Below are 24,172 nucleotides of genomic sequence, written 5' to 3' on the forward strand. Positions count from 1 at the left end.
CTAAAATTTAAAGAAAAATAACATTTAAAATAACTCCTTAGGGGCTGCCTGGGTGGCTCAGTCAGTTAAGCATCTGCCTTCAGCTCCATCTTAAGATCAAGCCCCCGCAATCAGGCTCCCTGCTCAGTGGGGAGTCTGTTGCTCCCTCTGCCTCTGCCACTCCCCCAGCCTGTGTTCTCTCTCTCTCTAATATATAAATAAAATCTTAAAAAAACAAAACTCTTTAGAGGTGTTTGGTTGGCTTAGTTGGTGGAGCATGTGACTCTTGATCTCAGTGTTTTAAGTTTGAGCCCTACATTTGGTGTAGAGATTACTTAAAAATAAAATCCTAAAAACTAGTAACTCTTGAGTGCCTGGTGCAATTTTTATTTTATTTTTATTTATTTTTTATTTTTTAAAATATTTTATTTATTTATGAGAGACAGAGACACAGGCAGAGGGAAAATCAGGCTCCATGCAGGGAGCCTGATGTGGGACTCAATCCCGGGACTCCAGGATCGTGCCCAGGGCCAGAGGTGGTGCTGAACCACTGAGCCACCCAGGGATCCCCCTGGTGCAATTTTTAGGTGGGTGTAAACATCATCCACTCAAGCAGCTATTGACTAGAGTCCCAGTAAATATCCACTGACATTTCAAAGACATCATCAACTAAATATCATAAGAGAATGGGACGTATCAACTTTGATTTGTATTCAGAATCCCCTATATAATTAAACTAAGTATTATTGAGTTTTCCCATCAATAGGCCTTTGTGGAAGGCACTGAGAAAAAAACAATTCTTATTACTCTTCTCATTTATGGTATGGCTGGAGAGCTAAGTTAGATTTGTAAAAATATAATAGCAAAAATTTAGAAAAATCTGAATGTTGGAAAAAAAGTTAAATTGACCATTAAATATCATGTCATAGAAAAATGTCACTGGAAAACTGAATTGGTATCAGTTAAAGTGATACCGATTCAATTTGATTTTTAAAAATGTATGTACAGGGATCCCTGGGTGGCGCAGCAGTTTGGCGCCTGCCTTTGGCCCAGGGCACGATCCTGGAGACCCGGGATCAAATCCCACGTCGGGCTCCCAGTGCATGGAGCCTGCTTCTCCCTCTGCCTATGTCTCTACCTCTCTCTCTCTCTCTCTCTCTCTCTGTGACTATCATAAATAAAAATTTAAAAAATATGTACATTATTGTGATTTGTTTTATAAAAGCAACATGTGTATGTAGGGAAGAGAAAAAAATACTGGAAACATACACACCAGTTGTACAACAGTGGTTGTGCTGGAATGGGAATTTGCAATTGTATTTATCTTTTTGACTTCTATATAGATCAAATATTTTTGCAACACTTTTGTAATCAGAGTACAAATATTAGATTTTATTTGAGAGAGAGTGCACACGTGCAGGGGGAGGGGCAGAGGGAGAAAGAGTCAGCTGTCAACCAACTGAGCCACCCAGGCGCCCCCAGAGTACAAATATTTTAAAGAAGAATTCCACGGGATGCCTGGGTGGCTCAGTGGTTGAGCTTCTGCCATCAGCCCAGCGCGTGATCCTGGAGTCCTGGGATCGAGTCCCACATCGGGCTCCCTGCATGGAGCCTCTCTCTCTCTCATTTATTTATTCTTCATTTTAAGAATAAATAAAATCTTAAAAAAAAATAAAATAATGTGAGAAAGTAAGACAAATTTGTAATGATAATATACGTTAGGACTACTGATAGCGTGTTTGTTTTTTGTGAATTTTCTTTTACATACAGGCTCCCTTAGCATAAGACAGAGACTATAAAAATGAGAGCTGTTATTCTTTCCTTTCAGATTTATCATACCCTAAAAGGAAAAAAACCTATTCAAAAACAACAAGGGGGCCCCTTGATGCTAATCTTACAGATATAAATGACATTTTAAGTTATACTAAATATGAACATAAAAGTCACTGCATCGGCTGCAACTATAGTGTAATGAAAAAGATGGAAACAACCCAGGAACAGAGGCACGTTTATTTATTACGTAAATAAGGACCAGATATTACAAAAGAACAATCCTTTAGCCAATGCAGGAGGTTGCCTAGGAAGTGAGTTCTTCCAGAGTAACAGAAATAAAGAATGCTATATTATATTAAAAACCAAAGTGAAGGTGGAACGCTAAATTGCTTTTGGAAAAAAACCTATTGTATTGCCTTATTGTATAGAATACAAGTTTTTTTTTTTTTAATTTTTATTTATTTATGATAGTCACAGAGAGAGAAAGAGAGGCAGAGACACAGGCAGAGAGAAGCAGGCTCCATGCACCGGGAGCCCGACGTGGGAATCGATCCTGGGTCTCCAGGATCGCGCCCTAGGCCAAAGGCAGGTGCCAAACCGCTGCACCACCCAGGGATCCCAGAATACAAGTTTCTTTTACTGAAATTTAAACTTATGTTCATTGAAGTATCTGTGGAACTTCTTAAAAGCTCTATTTTAACATTTTGTAGAGTTTACTGTTTACTTGAAATAAAATTCTAATTAAAGTATTAAAAAGTAACGTGTATAATTTTCAAGCTTAAGATGGCAAGGTATGAATTGTAGTGTATAAATAATTATAGTTATGTATATTTGACTATTCAGATAGTACATCCTTATAGTAATATATTTAAATACTGTATTAAAAGTTGGAAGAGGGGATCCCTGGGTGGCTCAGTGGTTTAGCGCCACCTTTAGCCCAGGGCATGATCCTGGAGTCCCAGGATCAAGTCCCAAATTGGGCTCCTTGCATGGAGTCTGCTTCTCCCTCTGACTGTGTCTCTGCCTGTGTGTGTGTGTGTGTCTCTCATGAATAAATAAAATCTTTAAAAAAAATAAAAGTTGAAAGAACTGGGGAGCCTGGGTGGCTCAGTTGGTTAAGTGTCTCCCTTTGGATCAGGTCATGATCCCAGAGTCCTGGGGTCAAGACCTGTGTCCGACTCACTGCTCAGTGGGAAGTCTGCCTTCTTCTCCCTCTGCCCCAACCCCTGCCCTGCTCGTGCTTGCTCACTCTCTCTCGAATAAGTAAAATCTTAAAAAAAAAAAAAGAAAAATTGAAAGACCCAAGACTGTCCTCTCTCAAAATCAGTGGTAAAATCACGTTACTAGTTTCTTATGTTATCTTTCCCAAAATATTCTAGGGGCATATATGTGTAAGCACCTGCTGCCACATCTCACCCCCAGATGTTATCTACTATTCCTATATTTTTCTACTTAGCAATGTAACTTGAACATCATTCCAAACAGCTCATAGCTATTTCTTGTTCTTTATAATAGCTGCATAATACTCCATTTAACTCCATTCCTCTTAATAAACATTTGGATTGTTTCAACATATTAGCTATTAGAAATCATATCTTTGTACATTCACCTCTGTGTATATCCATGGGCTATTTGTTAGGATGAGGATTTTTAGAATTAAGTGGATACAGAGTTAATGTTTTTGAAGAGATTACTCTTCAAAACAAGATTGTACAAATTTATATATACTTTGAGGTATTTTCTTTGTTGGGCTAGGTCAATGTGCTATTAGTGTTTTTATGAAATGTAATTGTGAGAAAAGACATAATTGACATAGAACTTTCATAACAATTTATTAGCAATCCAAAGAATCATCTGCCATGAATCAATCCTATTTCTCTATAACTAAAGTAATTAAAAGAATGGGATGTGAAGACATGAGTTCAAGTCCTAGCTTTGGCACTTAGGATCTGTGTGATTTTGAGCAGGTTATTTGGTCCTTTTAAGCCTTGATATGTCTTTGCAAAAGGGGGCAATAATAGTGCCTACCTAACAGAATTAGGAAGATTAGTGTACAGAATGACTATTGAAGAGACTGACAGGAGTACGTGCTTGATAACTCAGTGGATGACCTGAGTGATTAACACACAAGAGCATTATCTATGTCTATTTGGAAAAAAAAAAAAAAAAAAAAACCAACAAAAAGACAAAAGACAAAAAGATATCAAATAATGAACTAATTATTTTCTCAGAGTCTTTCAATTCAGAAGAATATAGCATCTTCATCTGAACTCCTCACAGTCATGAATGTGAATTTCTGGGCAGAATTTAGTATGGAACACAATTAATTTAGAATCAGACTCAAACTCAGAAAATATGAAGTTCTAATTGAAGAAGAACTTCAGAGGTGCCTGGCTGGCTCAGTCAGTTAACTGTCTGATTCTTGATTTTGGCTCAGGTCATGATCTCAAGGTTATGAGATCAAGCCCTACACTGGGCTGGGTGTGAAGTGAAGAGGAGAAGAAAGAGAGAGAAGCTTAAGTAGACTTAAATTAAAAGCTTAAATTTTAAGTAGACTTAAATTTAAGCTTAAATTTAAAAAAATTTTTAAAGAAAAATAAACAAGAGAACCTCAATAATAGGGAGATTTGGGTTTATGAGATTGCAATATAATCCAAATTTCTCTAATCTCAGAACAAGCAAATTTCTAAGATAGCATTATAATAATGATGGCTGGTAATTTATAAACACTCTTAACTTGAGAATGGCTATAAAGAACCAAGTGTAAGACTTCAATGTTGCAGCTGATTTCAAGCATTCCTTTTAATGGATTTTATGTACTAAAAGTATGATCACCTCAAATCTCTATAAATAGGAAATTGAAACATGTTCACTTTGATACATCAAAAAATATTAAAATAGGCACCGCAAAATATACTTGTGGTTAAAGGTCAAATTTATTAGAAGATTAAGAGATGTATTATACCTGGACTATAAATACTGCACAGCTGACTTTATTCACAGTCAAGCACAGAGATATAGTCAGTGCCAACCTATTTTGTGGATACTCTTGTTCTTTTGTTCCAAGAAAAATTTGCACCGTAAGACTTGGACTTGGGTTTTGGAACCTTCCTCTCTTCAATGTCATAGCTCCACCCTACAAAACAAAAACAAACCCAGAGAAACACAATTAGAGATATCTCAAGAGCACAGCAAGTAGAAGCTAACTTTCATAAATTTAATGTTCATTTATTATGAAGAGTACATGTCAGCACATCTGAAATATACTTAGTAATGTTTTCCCTTATAATCCTGTGACAAGAGAGTCCAAAATATTGCCTGAAGATGATTTATTGTATCTCAAAACTGTCACCCATGATGTGACTTCTCCTTGCTCAATATTCTTTGTTCAATTACTTATGGTTATGTATTTATGTAAAATTTTTTATTTCTCTATGTGGTATAATATGCATCCTCTTTAATAACTGCAGTGCGGAGCATTGAGCAATATAGTCTGTCTCACTGTTTTCTAAAAGCTCATGTTTTCACAACAGTTTGGATCTCACTCAAAGCAATACAGGAAAGTGTACATAGTTATATACATATCTATGTACATAAATAATGGATTCGGAGCATTAAAAGATTACTTGGTCTAGCTCTTTGGACTATGGCAGGCTACTGATTAAATTCAAGAACTTTTTCAGCATTTGTATCAAGGGCTATCTATTTAGAATCCCATGGAAATACTTGATAACAATGCAAATTCTTTGTCCTGATCAAAGGCTCGCTGGATCTAATTTCTGGTAGGGGCTTGAGAATCTGTACTTCAACTATTGATCCTAGATTTTTATGCATAGAAGTTGAGAACTACTGGCCAAAACGATCTATTATCTTCTGAGAGTCTTTGTATCTTCTCTCCAAAGCCCTTCTCATTGTTTTATGATTTTGAAAAGTAGATTTATTCATGTCCATGTCTTCTGCTTTATTAGTTACTCAGTTCTTCTAAGTTATGGAGAACAACCCTTCAACATCCTCCTCTTTGAAAATCATTCTATTCCCTAGTGCAAGCAACCTCTGTAACTTTTACTTTTCTTCATAAGATTCATTTTCCATTCCTGTAGTTTATCATTCTATCTGAGGATTTTCTTCAAATAACTCATCTTGAAACACTTGATTCATTACTGAATCATGCAGTCATGTAAAAATGTCCACCAAACTCAGTATTATATGTCTAATTAAGTAAACTTCTTGATCTTGTGAGTCATTCTAAGTTCTAGTGCCTCTTGGTCAGTATAGTATTTGCTGCCACAAAAACTTATATTTCAATAGCTCCCTACAATGCAATTTTGCCATCAAAGTGAAGCCTGTGAAAATCAAAGCATATTGCTACTGCTGCTTATTTTAGTGTCCAAAAAGAGAAAATAATTAATAATTCCATTGCCAAAACTCCATCTTCAAAGAAAATCCATGTGCTATAAGGAAATTGAGGCAGGAAAGCAAATGAAACAAATGGTTTAAACATACAAACAAAACATCAGAATCCAGGAGAGAAAATATTGATTCAATTTACTTGCTTAAACACAGCCTTACTTTCATGGAGTAAAGTTTTGAGTACTTTCTAATCCATTAAAACAGAAAAAAATTAAAAAGCTGTCTCTTACTTTAGGAGGACCTGAACTTGTAAGTACATTAATAAGTGGCAAATAGCATTTCAAAAACTTTACTAATGGGCCTAAGAAAGTACCTACTTCATAGGTTGTCATGAGGATTAAACAAGCTTATTCATGTGAATGCTTAGAAAACACCTGGCCCTTAATCATTTATTGGGTTCTATGAAAAAGGTACTTTTCTAAAACCTTTATATGAACTAATATTATTTCCTTTATATAACTAAGGAAACTGAGGCACAGAGTGGTTAGTTAACTAGCACAAGCTCACTTGGCTAGGAAGGGACAGAATCAGGACTTATCAACAAAGACAATCTGGGGCGCCCAGGTGGCTCAGTTGGTTAAGCATCTGCCTTTGGCTCAGAGTCCTGGGATCAAACCCCACATGATGCTCTCTGCTTGGTGGGGAGTCTGCTTCTCCCTCTCCTTCTGTCTGCAGCTTCCCCTGCTTGGGTGCTCGTTCTCTCTCTCTCTCTCTCTCTCTGTCAAATAAATAAATAAATACAAATCTTATTTAAAAAAAGGACAATCTGATTCCAGAGCTTCTGCCTTAACTAATACTGTGTCTCATGTGGTTTACAGCAAGCACTTGATAAATAAGCTATTCTTTCTGTCTCAAATTTGATTTGCAACTTTCTAGCAACACATCTTCTATATGAAGTGAAGCATTAATGTGAATAAAATTTCCATCACATTGGAACCCATTACTTTCGAATTAACTATAGAAAGGAATTTTGGTAAGCAAATTAATATTGTGAACTGAACATGATAACTTTAACATTATAAACTTCTCAAGCACCTCCTACATTAACCAGCAAATGATGCTGTTAATTATTTAAAAAAAACTCAATTCAATAAAGCAGGTATAATAATATTTACTGAGCATTTGCTATTCATTTAATAAACATTATTAATTGCATACTGTATGTCAGGGACTGCTGAGACACCAGAGGTAAAGCTGTGAATAAATCCCCAAACTACTTCAAGCTAGCAGAAGAGAAACTGATAAGTAAATGCATAGTATATTAGGTGTTAATATAGTAATATCTATGATTAAAAATACATATTTTATGCTAATGAGCACTAAAGAGAAAACACCTTAGAGTAGGTACACAGGGAAACCCACCCTCCTTGAGAAGGTCACATTTGTCTGAACACCTGAAGGAGGTCAAACAGTTAGCCGTGTGGATGTCTGGGAAAAGAGCTTGAGGCAGGAGCATATCTAGTATTCTATGTTGTTAAGTCTTCTACTAAGTGCTTTAAATGTATTTTTACAGAATTTTAAAAGATCGTAGGTTGCCTGGTTTATAAAGTAGGCATTATATATACTCCAACTTTATATCTAATTATTAAGGAAAAATAAAGCACAGAGAAGGTAAATAAGCAGCCTAAAGCCACACAGCTAAGTGGCAAAGTCAGTGTTTTACTGAGGTCGACTTTAAAATTATGGACCGAATCACGTCATAAATAGTTTAAACTGCATTTCTTTAAATGCATCTTGTAATTGTAATTTTTATCTATTTCACCCATTTCCTTTCAATCTTTGTGATTTTTAACCCCCCCCCCCCCCAGTTTTTATAAATGTGTCTCAAGAATGCCTGGAAAGTAAGTCTATGTTCATCATATGTCCTCCCACTCCCACCCCAGTTGTGGAGGAAGGAAAAGGTTTCTAGTGTAGATGCTACATCCTGTTATAATGATTGTTGGTAAGTTATCCAAGGCCTCCATGATCTCTTCTTGCCAAATGATGGGTGAGAGAATCTATGCTCCCTCCCTACCCCTGCTTCCCAATATATACTCTCCAGCCCAATAAAGACATTGTAAGAGGAACTGAAGAAGAAATGAGGAAACACTTGGACATATTTAGGAATTGGTATTATACACAAATAAATACATACCTGATACTCTCTCATTTACATGGTTAATCTTTCAACCACTGGGGAGAAAAATTTTTTTTTACTGCATCAGAATGCAGATGTAGCTCTATTATCTGTTTTGTTCATGGAGTTTCAAAATGCTGTCGGGGTCACTGCAATGTGAGATGACTGGGATTTTGTACACATAAAAAAACAACTGGTTTGGGTTTTCTCCTTTAACAAAGGAGTGACCTGGCTCTTGGGAATTGTGAGCCAGATCATAGTTGCTGTTGATGGTGATAACAATAAATAGAAGTATCATTATAGGGACTGGAATGTGGACGGGCAAAGCACCTTGGAAAAACAAAAACACACGTGGAAGAAACTAATATTTGCTAAGAATACCCATCTCTATATTATTATTGCTCTACCACAGCCACCATGATTATTAGGATGTAGAGGGGGGAAAACCCTTTTTCTCGCATTTTTCTGTTAGAAACAACTTTGTTCCCAAAGCTGCACAACCAGCTAATACACTTCTCTGATTAAGTAGGTATGAGGAAATCTAATGATAACTCACAAGAGACTGAAACTCAAGTCAGAGTCTACATAAATCTCCATTTGGATTTTCTATCACGGAGAAAATTTTTCTACTATGTAGGACTGATGCTAGGATGAAAATCTGCTCTTTTGAGGGGGGGGGGGTCCTCTATTACAAATCAGACCACATTTCCAAGCATTCTTCTCCAAAGTATTTACCTTACAATGTGTAGATAAATTATTTTATTGGTCCCACTATACTTCATACTACATACAATCTTTCCCAAGTTATTTTTTCTAATATTGTGGCAATATACCAGCTACTGGAACAAGCAGTGACTAGCTAAAAACACAAAATAACCATAAGAATAACAACACTTGAAAGGACTGTAAACATTTGTACTTAATGGATAAGTTACATGAATTATGCTTATTTTCTACTTCCTATTTGGAAGTTGTTCTTAAAAAGAACATAACCTGGAAGAAACAACATAAAAATTTAAGAATGGAATTTTATATGTAAAGTGTTAAGCTTCTATAAGAAATTTCTTTTCAACACTAAGAGTTTTTTTTAAAAACTCAAACTTAAGTTTCTGTATTAGATCATGGAAGTGAAAACACTTGCATTCTCTGAAGAATGCTTATACAAAATCAAGGTGTAGTGTATGGCAGTGGTCCCAATATGTTGTTCTATTAGGACACTGAAAACCAGCCCTTACTCTTCCCAGCTGTGCAACAGAAGAAGATCAAAGCAACTGAGTCCAAAGCAGCTGCCCCAGGGATGGAGTAAGCTCCTAGGGCTGCCGTCACTTCCCACTGAGGAGAGCAGCCATATGGCACGGATTAACCACAAATCCAACCACCAGCACCTAAATGATGAGAAGCTGACTCCCTTTGCTGTTTCACACACTGGAATGCTTTCACAAAAATATTTTGATCTTTAAGCCCTAGTATCAGAGAAGTACCTCTGGCAAATACTGTAGTAAACTTAAAATGTGACCTGTAATATCTTATGCTCAATTTCATTTTTGGAAATATGCCCATTTATTTTGTTGATCTCCAGGCTGTGGTTGAGTTATTCTACTTCCTACAATATGAATGTTTGGTGAAATCTTTCAAATGCACCTCCATAAAAAAGCCCCAAACTCAAGAATCAAAGACCAAAAAACAACACAAAAGGCCTCTGAACAAAACAAGACCATGAAAATTAACTTGTGAGTTCTATGTATGAGACAGAAAATTGATTCCATTCACTTTTATATACAGAACCATTTTATTTATGGTTCAGTAATGCAAAAATAGAGAAATATTCATTAGTGCTTTTATTGTTTGTGAAATGTTACTTCTGGTAACCTTGGTTCAAGTCCTATAAAATGTCTTTCTCCTGTAATAATCTAATCTCAAACCCTGATAGTTCAGAAGTGAATAGTTTAATAGTTTTTCCTACTCTCCTTCTGTGTACAAAGCAAGAAGCACTGCATAATTTGGCACAAAATGACATAACTGGGAGTCACTGCTAACAGAGGCAGAGGATCAGAATAGAAAATGCTTTGGGAAGCCAAAGCAAGATATATTGATACTTGAAAGGTTTTGTATCCACATTATGCCTCCGTAAAAGCACAGCATAAACTTTTAAAATATAATTTAAAGAGGGGGGAGAGGGCTGTGATAGCCTTTGAGGGATTTCACTTTACAAGTCTTGGGCCAGAGCAGCCCAGGTGGCTCAGCGGTTTAGCGCCGCCTTTGGCCCAGGGCCTGATCCTGGAGACTTGGGATCGAGTCCCACGTCAGGCTCCCTGCATGGAGCCTGCTTCTCTCTCTGCCTCTCTCTCTGTGTGTCTCTCATGAATAAATAAAATCTTTAAAAAAAGAAAACACTAAATTAAAAAAAAATAAAAAATAAAAGTCTTGGGCAGCCTGGGTGGCTGAGTGGTTTAGCACCACCTTCAGCCCGGGGTGTGATCCTGGAGACCCCAGTCCCACCTCGGGCTCCCTGCATGGAGCCTGCTTCTCCCTCTGCCTGTGTCTCTGCCTCTCTCTGTGTCTCTCATGAATAAATAAATAAAATCCTTTAAATGAGTGAGTGAATGAATGATAAGTCTGTCTACTTTGAAATTCCCAAGTACCTAATACTTGGCAAGGGAAGAGGTTCAGATTAATTTGCAAGCATCTTAGATCTTCTTTTAGAAAATAATATGGAGAAATAACAGGGGTTGGGATACATTTGCAAAGTAACTCTTTCCACAAAAATTATATAAAATTATTTAAACAAGCAAATAAGGTGAAAATGTGAGGCACCTGAAATATTTATTAGATTAGTAACATTCTACACCTGCCACAGCTGCAACACCTCAAAAATAAACCCACCTTTGATGTGATAGTCAATGGCCCCCTTAAATTTTATCTTTTCAAATAATATAGTTGCTATACAGTATTATTTTTATTTTCAAAGCAGTAATTGGAACCACATTATTCAGAATTTGCCACAAAATAAACTGGTCGGTGTTCCAAAAGTACATGTGAAAATCAGTCATTAGAAATTGAGAACATATTTTTTCTAGAGAAAGAAACTATACAACAGTGGTACATGTCCAAAAATCACTCTCAGAGATTTTGATGTAACTGGTTTGGGTGTGGTCTGTGCATAGGGATTTCCAAATCCCATTTAACCCATAATATACTAGGAACCTCACTAAGCCACCACGTATAACCTTATCTCCATGAGAAAAATTATTTTAGACCTCCAACAGGAAATTTAAATCTCTCTCCCCACCCCAACATTGTCTGTTTCTCAAGAAGCTTAGCAGTTCAGGAGTCAAGCTGAACATTTTTCTGGCCACAGGACAGTACCTGGGACTGGGGATTGAGAAGAAAGAACTACAAAGAAGAAAACTGGGGCTTCAACAAAAAATTATGCAGTGTCTATAGCATGCCAGATCTTAGCCCTGATTGTGGTCCTTGAGTTATATTGAAACCTTGTAAGATGTAGGTACAAATAATCCTCATAATTTGTGGATTCTGTATTTGTGAATTTGCCTGTTTACTAAAATTTACTTGTAAACTCCAAATCAATATTCATAATGCTTCCATGGTCATTAGTAACATGCACAGAGCGATGAAATTTGAGTCACCCAACATATCACTTCCTAATTGAGGTCAAGCAAGGTAATGCTCTGCACCTTCTTGTTTCAGATCTCATACTGTAAACGAGTGTCTTTTTCCGTGGTCTATTTACAGCTACATTTTTTTGCTTTTTTGTGCTTCTTGGTGATTTTGCTGTTTAAAACGGTGCCACAAGTATAGTGCTCTAGAGCTTTTTAGTGTTCCCAAGTGTAAGAAAGGCTCAGATATATCAATACGTATGCTAGATAAACTTCATTCAGGCATAAGTTACAGTGCTGCTAGCTATGAATTCAATGTTCATGAAATCAATAATATGTATTAAATAGGTGGTTTTTTTTTTTTAACATTTTTTTTTATTTTTTTAATTTATTTATGATAGGCACACAGTGAGAGAGAGAGAGGCAGAGACACAGGCAGAGGGAGAAGCAGGCTCCATGCACCGGGAGCCCGATGTGGGATTCGATCCCGGGTCTCCAGGATCGCGCCCTGGGTCAAAGGCAGGCGCCAAACTGCTGCGCCACCCAGGGATCCCTAAATAGGTGTTTTTAAACATTTGAACACTGGAGACGCCTGGGTGGCTCAGCGGTTGAGCTCAGGGCATGATCCCAGGATCCCGGGATCAAGTCCCACATTGGGCTTCCTGCATGGAGCCTGCTTCTCCCCTCTGCCTGTCTCTACCTCTCTGCTGACTCCCTGTTTTGTTTTTGTTTTTTTTTTTAACTTTGCTCTCTACTAAGTTTGGGAATTGGTTTTATGGTCTAATCATTTGATAATTCCCTTAAATAAATTAATGGTTTCAGAGATCTGTTGTCTAAATGGGTGAAAAAAAAAGACAGAAAATCTGGTCTGTTGGACTTTGCAGTCTATTTGAGCTCAAACAAATGAAGAATTTGTATTCACTAAGAGAACAGCTATTTAGCATGGATTACTGAATTTCCTAATTCTGTTACCTGTGACTGAAAGTTTAGAACTAAAGTTATAAGCTGTGTGACTGACTACTGACTGGTCTGTCTATATGTGTTAATTCAGAAGGGTCTTTACCTCTCATTATATGTATGGGTAATGTTTTTCCACCTCTACATGTTATTAATGAATTAGATTATAAAATCTCTTAAAGGGGCTCTGTTCTGAATGGCTTATAGAAAAAAATAATTCCTAAAATTCTTAGAAAATAAGGAAATTCAACTTCTAAATAGTCTTAATGTGGTAGCTCAATAAGGCATTCAACTCTTGATTTTGGCTCAGGTCATGATCTCAGGGTCATGAGACTGAGCCCCAGTGGCCTCCACATTCAGTGGTGAGTCTGCTTGAGATTCTCTCCCTCTGTATCCTGCCAGCCCTTGCTGGGACTCCCCAACTTCCCTCCCCTTCCCCCGCCTCAAAAAAGTAATCTGAGAGACAGAGAGAAAGAGATGGAGGCAGAGGGAGAGGAAGGCTTCCCACAGAGCATAGAGCCCGACGTGGGACTTGATCCCAGGGCCCTAGAATCACGACCAGTGCTACAGGCAGATGCTCCACCGACAAAGCCATCCAGGCGGCCCTCAAAAAAGTATTCTTAAACATCTAAGGAATTCGAGTTCAGGGCAGCCTGGGTGGCTCAGTGGTTTAGTGTCACCTTTGGCTCCCCAGCGTGATCCTGGAGACCCAGGATCGAGTCCCACGTAAGGCTCCCTGCATGGAGCCTGCTTCTCCTTCTGCCTGTGTCTCTCATGAATAAATAAATAAAATCTTTAAAAAAAATAATAATAATTATTATTATTATTATTCAAATTCAGATAACATAGATGAGTCTCGGGGTGCCTGGCTGGCTTAGTCAGAAGAGCAGGCAACTCTTGATCTGAGGGTTGTGAGTTCGAGACCCACACTGGGTGTATAGATTACTTAAATGAATAAATAAAAACTTAAATAAATACTTAAGTCTTTGAAAAATACATATAGCTGATCTTTGGGAAATAAGACAAATTTAACAATTTTGATTTAATAAAAGCAGCTATGTTTATTTAATAAAAGCAGCTATGTTTTCTTTATTAGTGTTAAATATAACACAAGCACAGAACTTTATTGTTTCAATATGTTCTTTCTAAACTTATTTTAAATTTACAGATCAAATAAGCTAGCATTACTTCTGTTTAATGTTTATAATCCTAAAAAATATAAATTTGCATTTATCCAAAATCATTGATTATTCTGGTAATTTTAACAGTAATTGTGTTTTATAGTATGTCACTTTGAAAAATAATTTCCAAGATCTTTGGATAACTTAAAACCTTAGATGATGTTAATGGATATTTATTAAATACCTAGATCATTTCTAAGAATACTGAACAACCGATTACTAAGCAAAAATTTAAGTTTATATACTTTTGCTTCTTGATTTTATATGGTACAGAGAGGTTGTACCTTTGGGTTTGTTAATGGATGCGTTCATTTTTGCCATTTAGAGAAGTTCCACTATAAAGAGTGCATGTGGTTGTAGAAAGTTGTTAAGTGAATTTATAAGTTTTGCTAGTTTACTTAAATATTAGTGTGTAACAGTTTTCAATGATCTCTGTTTCCTCTATGAAATCAGAGTAACTTTGATTAAAAGATATAATTAACATACAAAATTTTATTAGGAGCAATAGTGGCAAAGAGGTATAACTTCATATGCAAGGTAATGAGATGTGTTTCTGTTCTTCAACAGAAAAAAAAAAAACAGTATAGAGAGGTCCCTTTCAGGCAACTGACCTGAATAATGGAAACTTGATCAAGAGAAAAGGACCCAGCGTGACCACCAAGCTCATGGTAAACAGGCTCACTAAGCTACCCACCTCAAAATAGCCATAGGCCCTAACTGACCAATTACAACTAGGCACACAGTTCCTAAGATTACCAAAAATTCCATACTCTTTCACTCTGCCCAATAACTGTGGTCCCTCACCACCTCCTCATCTCAGTCTTTCCTTTGCGGTCTTGTCCACAGCTTCCTTGCAGTGTATTCAATAAACCTCTATCTCTTTTGTTGTGCCTTGGGTGAATTCTTTCACCTCCTGCACTGTCACAGCCACCCTTATTAGTCAGGTCACCCCATAGTTAAGTCCTAAAGCTAATGTTCAGAATGAGAAAGAGAATGGTGAAGGACAAAACCTGAATGGATGCTGAAAGTTATGTAAGATTTAAAAAAGAAAGTTGTGTTTGGCTTACGGTATGTCTAAAAAGTCTGAAAAGCTATGAAATGTGTTAAAATCTTAGCAAAGTTTGCTCAGTTTGGGTGCGCTTATTTCATTAGTTCACTGTTTACTGCCTCTATCTACAACACGAAGGGTTATTCTTTTTGTCTAATCTGCCTAGATTTCAAAGTTTCTGCGGCTTACCAGAATAACTTTAAATGCTTTATGCTGACTTTAGGTCCTTGATGACGTCTGTAAGAGCTCAGGATCTTTACAGTCATGTTACCTTTTATGTCTATAAGTTTTATTATCCCTTTGAAATGAGCAGTCAAGTACTGTTTGTCCAGCACCCACGATCCTATTCCTATCCTAAGTGTGCAAATCTACTGACATTTTTAAATTTTTGTCTTCCCAAAATAACAGCCTAAATGTAAAATAAGATTCAGATTATCTTTGTACCTAAGAAACTATTTTCATGATTCCCCAGAGGGCCTCTGGAATATCACAAAGATGTATTCTTTCAACCTTGTGAAAAGAGAGATACTGGAAATAACTGGGTTTATTCGACATGATACTATTTACGAATATAAGAGTTATCAAGTCAGAAGATGCTTAACCCTCCTGAGGTTAAATCTATATGGGTAAAATGTTAATAGAAATATTTCAGAAATTTATGTTATATGCTAAATATAGATTCTCAGTGCCCAGTAGTCCATGATGTTTTATTTATCAGACACAATTTCACTTATCTTTAAAAACATTAACTTGGTTGCATCTTCCATAGTTTGGAATCATAGAGGATCATAGTTTGGATCACAGAGGCCAGTATATGCAAATTGGGAATCCAGATCACTTATCAATGGAGTTTTATTAATATGCAAATATTTAGGATCTACCCCAGATTTACTGAATCTCTTTACTTGATTTTCTTGACATATTTTTGGTATATTCTTACTATATGTTTGACACATTCAGGGTATATTATATCTTAGGATTAATTATTTCTCTGTAAATATTATGTTCACGTATTTTTATAAATTAGATGCACATTCACTGTTTTCTTTGAAAACAGGCTTTATGGTTTAGCACCGCCTTCAGCCCAGAGCCTGATCCCGGAGACCCGGGATCAAGGGGCTCCCTGTATGGAGCCTGCTTCTCCCTCTGCCTGTGTCTGTGCCTGCCTCTCTCTCTCTCTGTCTCTCTCTCTCTGTGTCTCTCATGAATAAATTTTTTAAATTTAAAAAAAAAAAACAGGCTTTAATACTGATTACAGATATTTTGTCTATAACATTTTTGGTATGACTTTAAGTTGCATTATTCTTATTTTGAATGCTTATATTTCATTTCTGAAATTTACCAGTAATGTTAATTACAGCCATCTTAAGTCTTTTATCACTTAGGAATAGATTTTTTTGTTTTATCCTGATGCTATCCTGAAATCCATTACAGGCCAGAGTGCTTTGTCTTCAACAAAGAAAGAGCCTCAGAGCTCCATGGAAGACTTAGGTATTCTTGGGTATAGGCTTCTGATGCCGTAAATAATTGTAAGACCATACCAGTAGACTGAGTCAGGATTTCCATAACTCTAGCTGAGGAGCAGACAAATTTATGACACAGTGAAGCCAGAGTTAATGATACAGGACTGAATGCATTGATGAAGGCTGAATATAGTTTTTGTTTGGAATATTTCTGATATTGTTTCAATGTTCTATTTTCTGGGCAGTTAAGGAAGTCCTTTCCCTTTTCTCCTGGGGTATCTATAATTTAATAGACAGTGTTTTGTAAATTAAAATTGGAGTCATTTGTAAATGATATTAGTTTCCCTGCATGACCCCTACAGAACTGGGTAACTCTTGTTGAATATTCTTATATTCATGGCAATATAGTAATTGGCACATTTTCAATATGTCCTCCTTTTTATTAGAAAATAAGTGTAACCAATGGCTATGAAATGAAGGCCTTACCTAGATTGACATATTTGACAATGCTACTCATTTAATCAGATATGACCACATACTTTTAAGGAACTAAAGTTGACAAAAATCCTTCTAGGAAAGTGGCCTGGCACCAGGCTAACTTAAAAATTCCTCAAGGTAGGAAGGAACCTTATTTTGAGGACTTTCATATTTCCCTGAGAAGGGAAGGAAAATTTGCCCAAAGTAATAGGTATCACAGAAGAAATCTGGTGGCAAGTTATTGGTTGCGAAAAGCCTAACCTGAGATTCCTTATGAAAAATTTCAGCAAAGCAAACTTAAGAAAGCTTATATGGTGAAGAGCAGCAGAACTGTGGCCTCCCAAAATGCCTTTTTGGCATACGGATTTGGAGCTGGTTATTTAAAAAAAAAAAAAAAAGTAAACACAGGAAAATCTCTGAAAATGAAGAAATTGCCCTTTTGTGAGGGACATTTACATTTATAAGGGAAATCTCCATTTGTAAAGGTGTCTCCCACTCTGTATTAGGAAGTAGAGGATGACTAAAACTCTGGAAATTCACCAATGGAGAAGCGTTGGAATTAAATCTGCCTAACAGTTATACCCTTCTTTATGGTGCATTGCCTCCCAAGACTCACTCTCCCCAGCATCCTCTCCCCAGATCTATTGTCTTTACCTGGAGATTTTATTTAGGTGGTGGTAAAGGTCATTCTGGAGTTACACAGTTTTCCCGGGTGTACAGGAGGTATACATGTTACTAAACCTGTTTTTTTCTCTGTTAATCTTCCAATTATGAGGGCAGAGGTCTCAGCCAAGACCTATAAAGTTAAATGGAAAATTATTTTTCCTCCTCTACAATTGCAAATTATTCATTCTTGCTATACCTAAATAATCAGGCCAAATATTAGCCCAATATTTTGTGATCATAAATCTTTGGGATTTTCTTTTTAACAAAGCAGAAGGGTAGAAACAAATTATGTTTCAATAGAAAACTGCATTATCTATAGTATGCCTTTCCCCTTCCAGGTTATCAGATTTCAGTTTAATTCCTAGTCTTTCAGCTATTTTATTTCTTTTTAAGTTGTATGACTGATAGATATGCAAATTATGTCCTGTGTCCTACTGGTAGTGATTTAATTAACTGCCCTTCCCCCACAAAACGTCCATCTGTCTCCATTTGCATTCCTTTTTTCCACATACATTTGTGCTGTTTTGACTTTTACTTTGAACTGGCTATAACATCTACCTAGTTCCTTTATATCGCATGAATAAAATAAATTCTTTAACATGAATTTTTATATCTGTAGGAGTCCTGATTCTTACCTTTTGAAACAAAGGTGTCTTTTTAACAAATGAGTGAATGTTAGCTTGAGACCCTTGTTAGTAGGTTTTAAGGTAGGTGGAAGTCCAGACTTTGCTGATGGGTCTACTTCTGGGATAACTGTAAATCCTGGGTTGCAGTTCCAATTACCTCCATATTTTCCTCAATCCAGGGCTTGACCTGTCTGCTTCCTCCCCTGCTTCTACCTTCTATTACTTCAGAGGCGGGTTTTCTTCCCCAATAGATCCACTGTGGACAGAATGCAGTTTCACAGTTTATCCTCTATCCTCCTACTCCTGAAAGAAACCCTCCTCTATTTTGAGAATTTCAAAGAGTTTTTACAGCTAACAACAATGAGAAAAACACAGGGGGTAAAATGACCTACCAAAGGAAAGTCACAAAGTTTCAAATCAGATCAAACGGGGAAAAGGCCATTTCTGGTTTCATTAGCATGTAAATGGTAGGAGACCCTAGCCTTCTATCACTGACATTTTTCCACAGCCATCTTCTCCGGCTCTCCTAGACGCAGCTTCCTTCTCCTCCCCGCCCTCACCCTCAACCCTAGAAGGAAACACTAGGAAAGACAAAAGCCACAATGGGTGAGAAAGGTAGGTCTTTTCAGTATACAAAGAACTAAAGTGAGGTTCATCTACATTTCAGAGGAAACCCCAGATACTCTTTTCTCTTTTTACAAAGAAAGGTTATCTTTGAAGAGTTCCTCTGGAATATTTGCTGAGCTCAAAGAGAGACCTTCAGGAGGAGGCCCTGGGGTTAAAGCCAAAAGACACAGGGGTATTTATATTTTCTTTACTTAGTGTGTATGGGGGAGGTTGAGAAGTAAGATTTGGAGGAGTGGAAGGTAGGGAGCAGGGAGAAAAGCCACAGGGAGGGCATTCAGTCTTTTCTCCTTTCCCATACCCTAGTTTCACAGAATTAGCCCTCTGAAGAAGCGAGATATGGTGAGAAGAGAGACCTAAGCAAAACAGAAGCAGGGGGGTAGTTACAGGAGTTATTAATAGCAAGAAGAAGAGAACTTCTTTTAGTCTCAGAAATTATATATTCTTACATAAAATTCTTATATAAAAAGATGAACCTGCACAGTACCTTATATGGTTAAGAAATGAAAAACGGGTGATTAATGGGATCTTGTGGTATAATATAGGTCTCTTTTAGCTATTTTATTTCATTATTATATTACGTGTAACATAAGAGTTTCCACTTATCCTTGATTCATACTGAGTAAGAGTAAAGAATAGAACTATACTTCTCAAAATACAAAACGTGAAGTTTTCAAAGTTGGATAAGGTTTTCATATTTATGATATTCACTATAGAATATGTATTAGTGATTCAGAATATGTATACAACGTATATTCTGTACATTGCTAATAAGTACTATAGATCAGTGCTGTCCAATAAACATAATGTGAAACACAAATACTTTTAAATTTTCTTTTCTCTTCTCTTCTCTTCTCTTCTCTTCTCTTCTCTTCTCTTCTCTTCTCTTCTCTTCTCTCTCTTTCTTCTTTTCTTTTCTTTTCTTTTCAAGTTCATTTAAGTAATCTCTATACCTAATGTGGGGCTGGAACTCCAGAGCCCAAGATCAAGAGCTGCACAGTCTTCTGACTGAACCAGCCAGGTGCCTCAATTTAATTTTAAATTTTCTGATAGCCACTTTTAAAAAATGACTAAGGAAATATGTAACATTTATTTTAATTGTATTTTCCTAGCCCAATATATATCCAAAATGTTATCACTTAAATATGTAACCAATGTAAAAACTTAAGTTTTTTTTATACCAAGTCTTTGAAATACGATGTATATTTTACACTTATTGCACATTTCAATTTGAACTAGACACATTTCAAGTGCTATACAATCTCATGTGGCTACTGTATTGGACAGTGCTGACTTAACTGATGTAGGAAACAAAGGCAAAAGAAAAAAATTAAATTTCCTTACTGTCTACAGCCCATTGAAAGTCCTTGAAATAGGCAGAATGACCTTCCTCAGAGAGCTTAGCTATCCCCATCCCCAGGATCCTGTAAGTCTTAATATATAAATATTTCTTTGAAAACTTCCTTTATCTCTACCCCCCCCAAGATACTTAGCAAACATATGGCCCACTGACATACATCTGAAAGGTCTCAAGACTGAGTTTTTACCAAACAGTAATAAATGACCTTTTCCTAATAGCTAGCCCCCTCAGGATCCTGGAAACCTTGTTTCCAAAATACTCTGGAGGCTTGTGCTGTCCCTTACCCCTTCCCAACCTGAAAGTATATAATCAGTCACCCAGCACAACCTCAGAGCTTTGGGTCCTGTCCCTGTGGGTCCTGTTCCCGTGCTTTTAATAAAACCACCTTTTCACATCGAAGAAGCCTTGTTCCTCATTGTACTGATTCTCAAATAGTCCCTGAGTATACAAACTATCTTTTCCTTGAGGCAGTTTTACCCTAACTTCCTATTTCTTGACACTATTAAAAGGCAAACATTTAATACTCCTAAATGCATAACCTTTGCCAGGTTTTTTCATTATCAACACAGAATCATCTATATTCAACAAAAACACATTTTCCCTCTAGAGCATAAAATGGATAAGGTACTGGGCTAGAAAGTAAAGAAATAAAACTGGATGAGTTGGCCCATGAGCTTAATTTCCTTAAACCTGTAGTTTTTGAGTATTATCTAATACAACTTTTCATTTCAAAGAGGAAGGAATAATGTTTATCAAAGGTTAAGTATAGTGAAACAAGACTTGTTCAAAATCTCCTGTATAGCAAGCAGACAGTTATGGAATGAGAATCCTAGTTACTAATCTCAGTCCAATAGTTGTTACATATTAGTGCTTCTAAATTCTTTCTAATGCTTTCATTAACCAGGACATTGGTTCATCCAACCTTCAATAGCATTATCTTATAAAAAAATGATGTGGAGGGAGAGTGGATCCTTTTTTATGTCCCCACCACTATTCACCTACCCATGAGAGGCAAATCCGAATGTGATAAGATGTGGGTAATTTGGAAAAGATCCTCAATCCCATGATTCTGTACCATTTCAATGATTTGCTTAGACTTGCTGCCTCAATAACTAGAGAAACAGGACTATCTATATAAAGTCTCTTTACATAAAATGATTTATATTGCTGACTTAAATAAATGAGGCAGCTCACAAGTATTATAGTGAATTCAAGGGTGGAATAATCAGCTTCAAATTCCTTTTGCAGAGAAATGTATTTTACAAAGTCCGTAATTTTACCACGTATCACATGTCCATTAAATAGGTTTTGTGCGACATGTTGGAGACAAGGCAGTGGCTAAGATGGATATGATTCCTGCTACATTGTAAGGTTAAAATTCCTGATCCACTGTTAGCCTGCAGTATTATAAGACACTACCCACTAAGCTTTTTCAAGTTATACTGTTTATTGACTTTGATAACGTTCCTCAATTTTCTTGCCCAGGGAGCAGAAATCAGAGTGGGAAAGTACCTGATTTCAACAGCAGCAGAGACTAGTTCACACCTGCAATTCACATGGCAACTGTAGTCATGTAGTCCTGGTGACCACTTAGACATTAACCAGAGATTTAACAGTTTAATTAGATTTCCTGTTATTAAACTCACATTGCAGACCTCAAATGAATAATTTTCAAGGTGTCAGACATGAAATATGGTAGGCTGCAAAGATGGAAAACATTAATAGAACTGTTTTTGATAAGCTATATTAATTTAATTAAAAAGCAATTTAATTTAAATCAAAATAATATTTTAAAGACCACGATCACTTTGAGAATAATTATATAATTAAGAAATTTAGAAACTGCCAAGAACATGTTTTAATAAGAAGCTTTACTTACTAAATTTGTTTTTAGATCTTAAAAAGTCTACTACAAAGAATAGGATAAACTTATAAATGATTATAACTTAACTATGTTCTTTTTTTTTTTTTCTTAACTATGTTCTAAACACTTATTAACTACTTCAATCCTTATAACAATGCCCATTGTACGTAGGAGAAAATGGAAGTGCAAAGGCATACAAATACTAAAAGAGCAACATGGATCTAAACTCAGGCAGTTTGGCTTCACACTCTTAATCATAAGCTATGTAACACTAAATACTAAAAGGCAAGTATTTTAGATAACAAGCTTTATATAGTACTTTCACATTTATATGTCAAATATGTTACATAACACTAATAATATTTTACATTTACATATTGCCTTAAATTAACAGCTTACTTAAATAGACATTATCTCATTCAAATAGATAACTTAGATTCAAATTCACCTGCTCATTTAGAATAGAAGAATGCATTAGGTAAAAATACATACTAGTGCTTGTAAATCCAACAGAAATACAGCAGAAATGTCAGATGGAGAGAGGTAAGGGTCAGAACTAATAATTATCAAGTATCTGTCATGTATGAGATACTGGGCTAGGTACACTATGAGTTAAGTATCATGACTTCAAAGGAAAAAAGTCCATTATGAAATTAACCCAAAATCATGTAGCTTCCAAATTGGCATAATAAGGATCAGAATTCAGACTGGACTGACTCCAAAGCCTCTCTTCACTACCATGTTGCATGGCTTAATAGATAATGAGAAAAAAATTTTTGCATTTTTGTTTTAGGAACATCAATATAAACAATAGTTTTAGGTGGCTACCTCAAAAACTAATACCCTCTTAGGCTGCATTAATCTAATTGCAGAGTTGAGATTATGCTTGGTACTATACCCATCATATCTAGAAAAGTAGCCCACAGACATTTAGGCTTACATGAAGTTTTACAGAGAATAAGGGAGCAATAACTATTTTCCAAATAATCGAAGAGCCATTAGGTGGCATTATAGATTATAGATGGAGATTTTTGTCTCAGAGTAAGAATAATAAACAGGTATCAAAACTAGGATAGGCTGCCTGCCTTATGAGATGTTCAACTAGAGTTTATAAACTAAATGTTAGTGATTTTTGCAGAGGGAGTCCTAAATAAGGTAGGAGTAGAAGTAGTTTTACTCCCTGCCTCTATTTCAAATTAGAGCATTTTGGCTCTTACAGGTTATGTGGGCATTCCATTTTAGACTTTTTTTTGGAGGGAGGAGATGTTCTAATGGTATTAAAAAAAAACTAAAAACTACTGGATTAGATATACTATAAAACTTCTCTCAACTCAAATTCTATATCCCTGACTGGTTTTGATTAAGGTCAAGAATATAAAATCATATCTTGATTTTATTTGTCAAAGCAAAACAAAAACAGACCAAACATACCATTTTTTTCTGCAAAGGCAGCTGCATCTTCTTTAGTACTGAAGGTTAAAACCATGTTGGACAAAGGGTCAGCCCTGTAAGAAATTTTTTTTCCAGGATTTAGCATTAAATTTGCTTTAAAAAACAAAACAAAACAAAAAAAAACACCATGTTTAAAATACAGTAAATGTTTAGAAAATAAATGGTACAATATCAGATAAGTATACTATTGAAGGAATATCTTATTTTAAAACTGTTAACTCCTTGAATATCTTTTCCTATGTTAAACTGAGATTTTCTTTTTCTTTTTAAAGATTTTATTTATTTATTCATGAGAGACACAGAGAGAAACGGGCAGAGACCTAGGCAGAGGGAGAAGCAGGATCCATGCAGGAAGCCTGATGTGGTATTTCGATCCTGGGACTCTGGGATCACACCCTGAATCCAAGGCAGACGCTCAACTGCTGGGCCATCCAGGCGTCCCAAACTGAGATTTTCTACACTATACTGTCAAATTTAAAAATTTATAACTGCAAAGACATTCTGCAATTTTGGGGCTTTAATAAAATCATTTATTCACCCCTTCAGGAAAAAATAATAG

General features: G+C 36.2%; 1 protein-coding gene across 4 annotated transcripts in view; it reads right to left on the reverse strand.

Annotated features, from left to right (window-relative positions):
* Positions 1 to 4,669: 4,669 nt before the first annotated feature.
* The window catches only part of NDUFS4 (NADH:ubiquinone oxidoreductase subunit S4), a 113,742-nt gene continuing 94,239 nt past the window's right edge, over positions 4,670 to 24,172 (reverse strand). For 2 of the 4 annotated variants that reach the window (XM_072824630.1, XM_072824631.1), the window contains exons 4-5: positions 23,593 to 23,666; positions 4,670 to 4,888 (exon numbers count right to left, since the gene is read on the reverse strand). In XM_072824630.1, coding sequence (XP_072680731.1) covers positions 4,785 to 4,888; positions 23,593 to 23,666 — 178 coding nt within the window. In that variant the 3' untranslated portion in view covers positions 4,670 to 4,784. Of the gene's footprint in view, positions 4,889 to 18,470; positions 18,570 to 21,943; positions 21,998 to 23,592; positions 23,667 to 24,172 lie in introns of all 4 variants that reach the window. The other 2 variants (XR_012030132.1, XM_072824633.1) reach the window with 2 other exon arrangements.

Source organism: Canis lupus, chromosome 4, assembly GCF_048164855.1.
Source record: "Canis lupus baileyi chromosome 4, mCanLup2.hap1, whole genome shotgun sequence".
Taxonomy (NCBI): domain Eukaryota; kingdom Metazoa; phylum Chordata; class Mammalia; order Carnivora; family Canidae; genus Canis; species Canis lupus.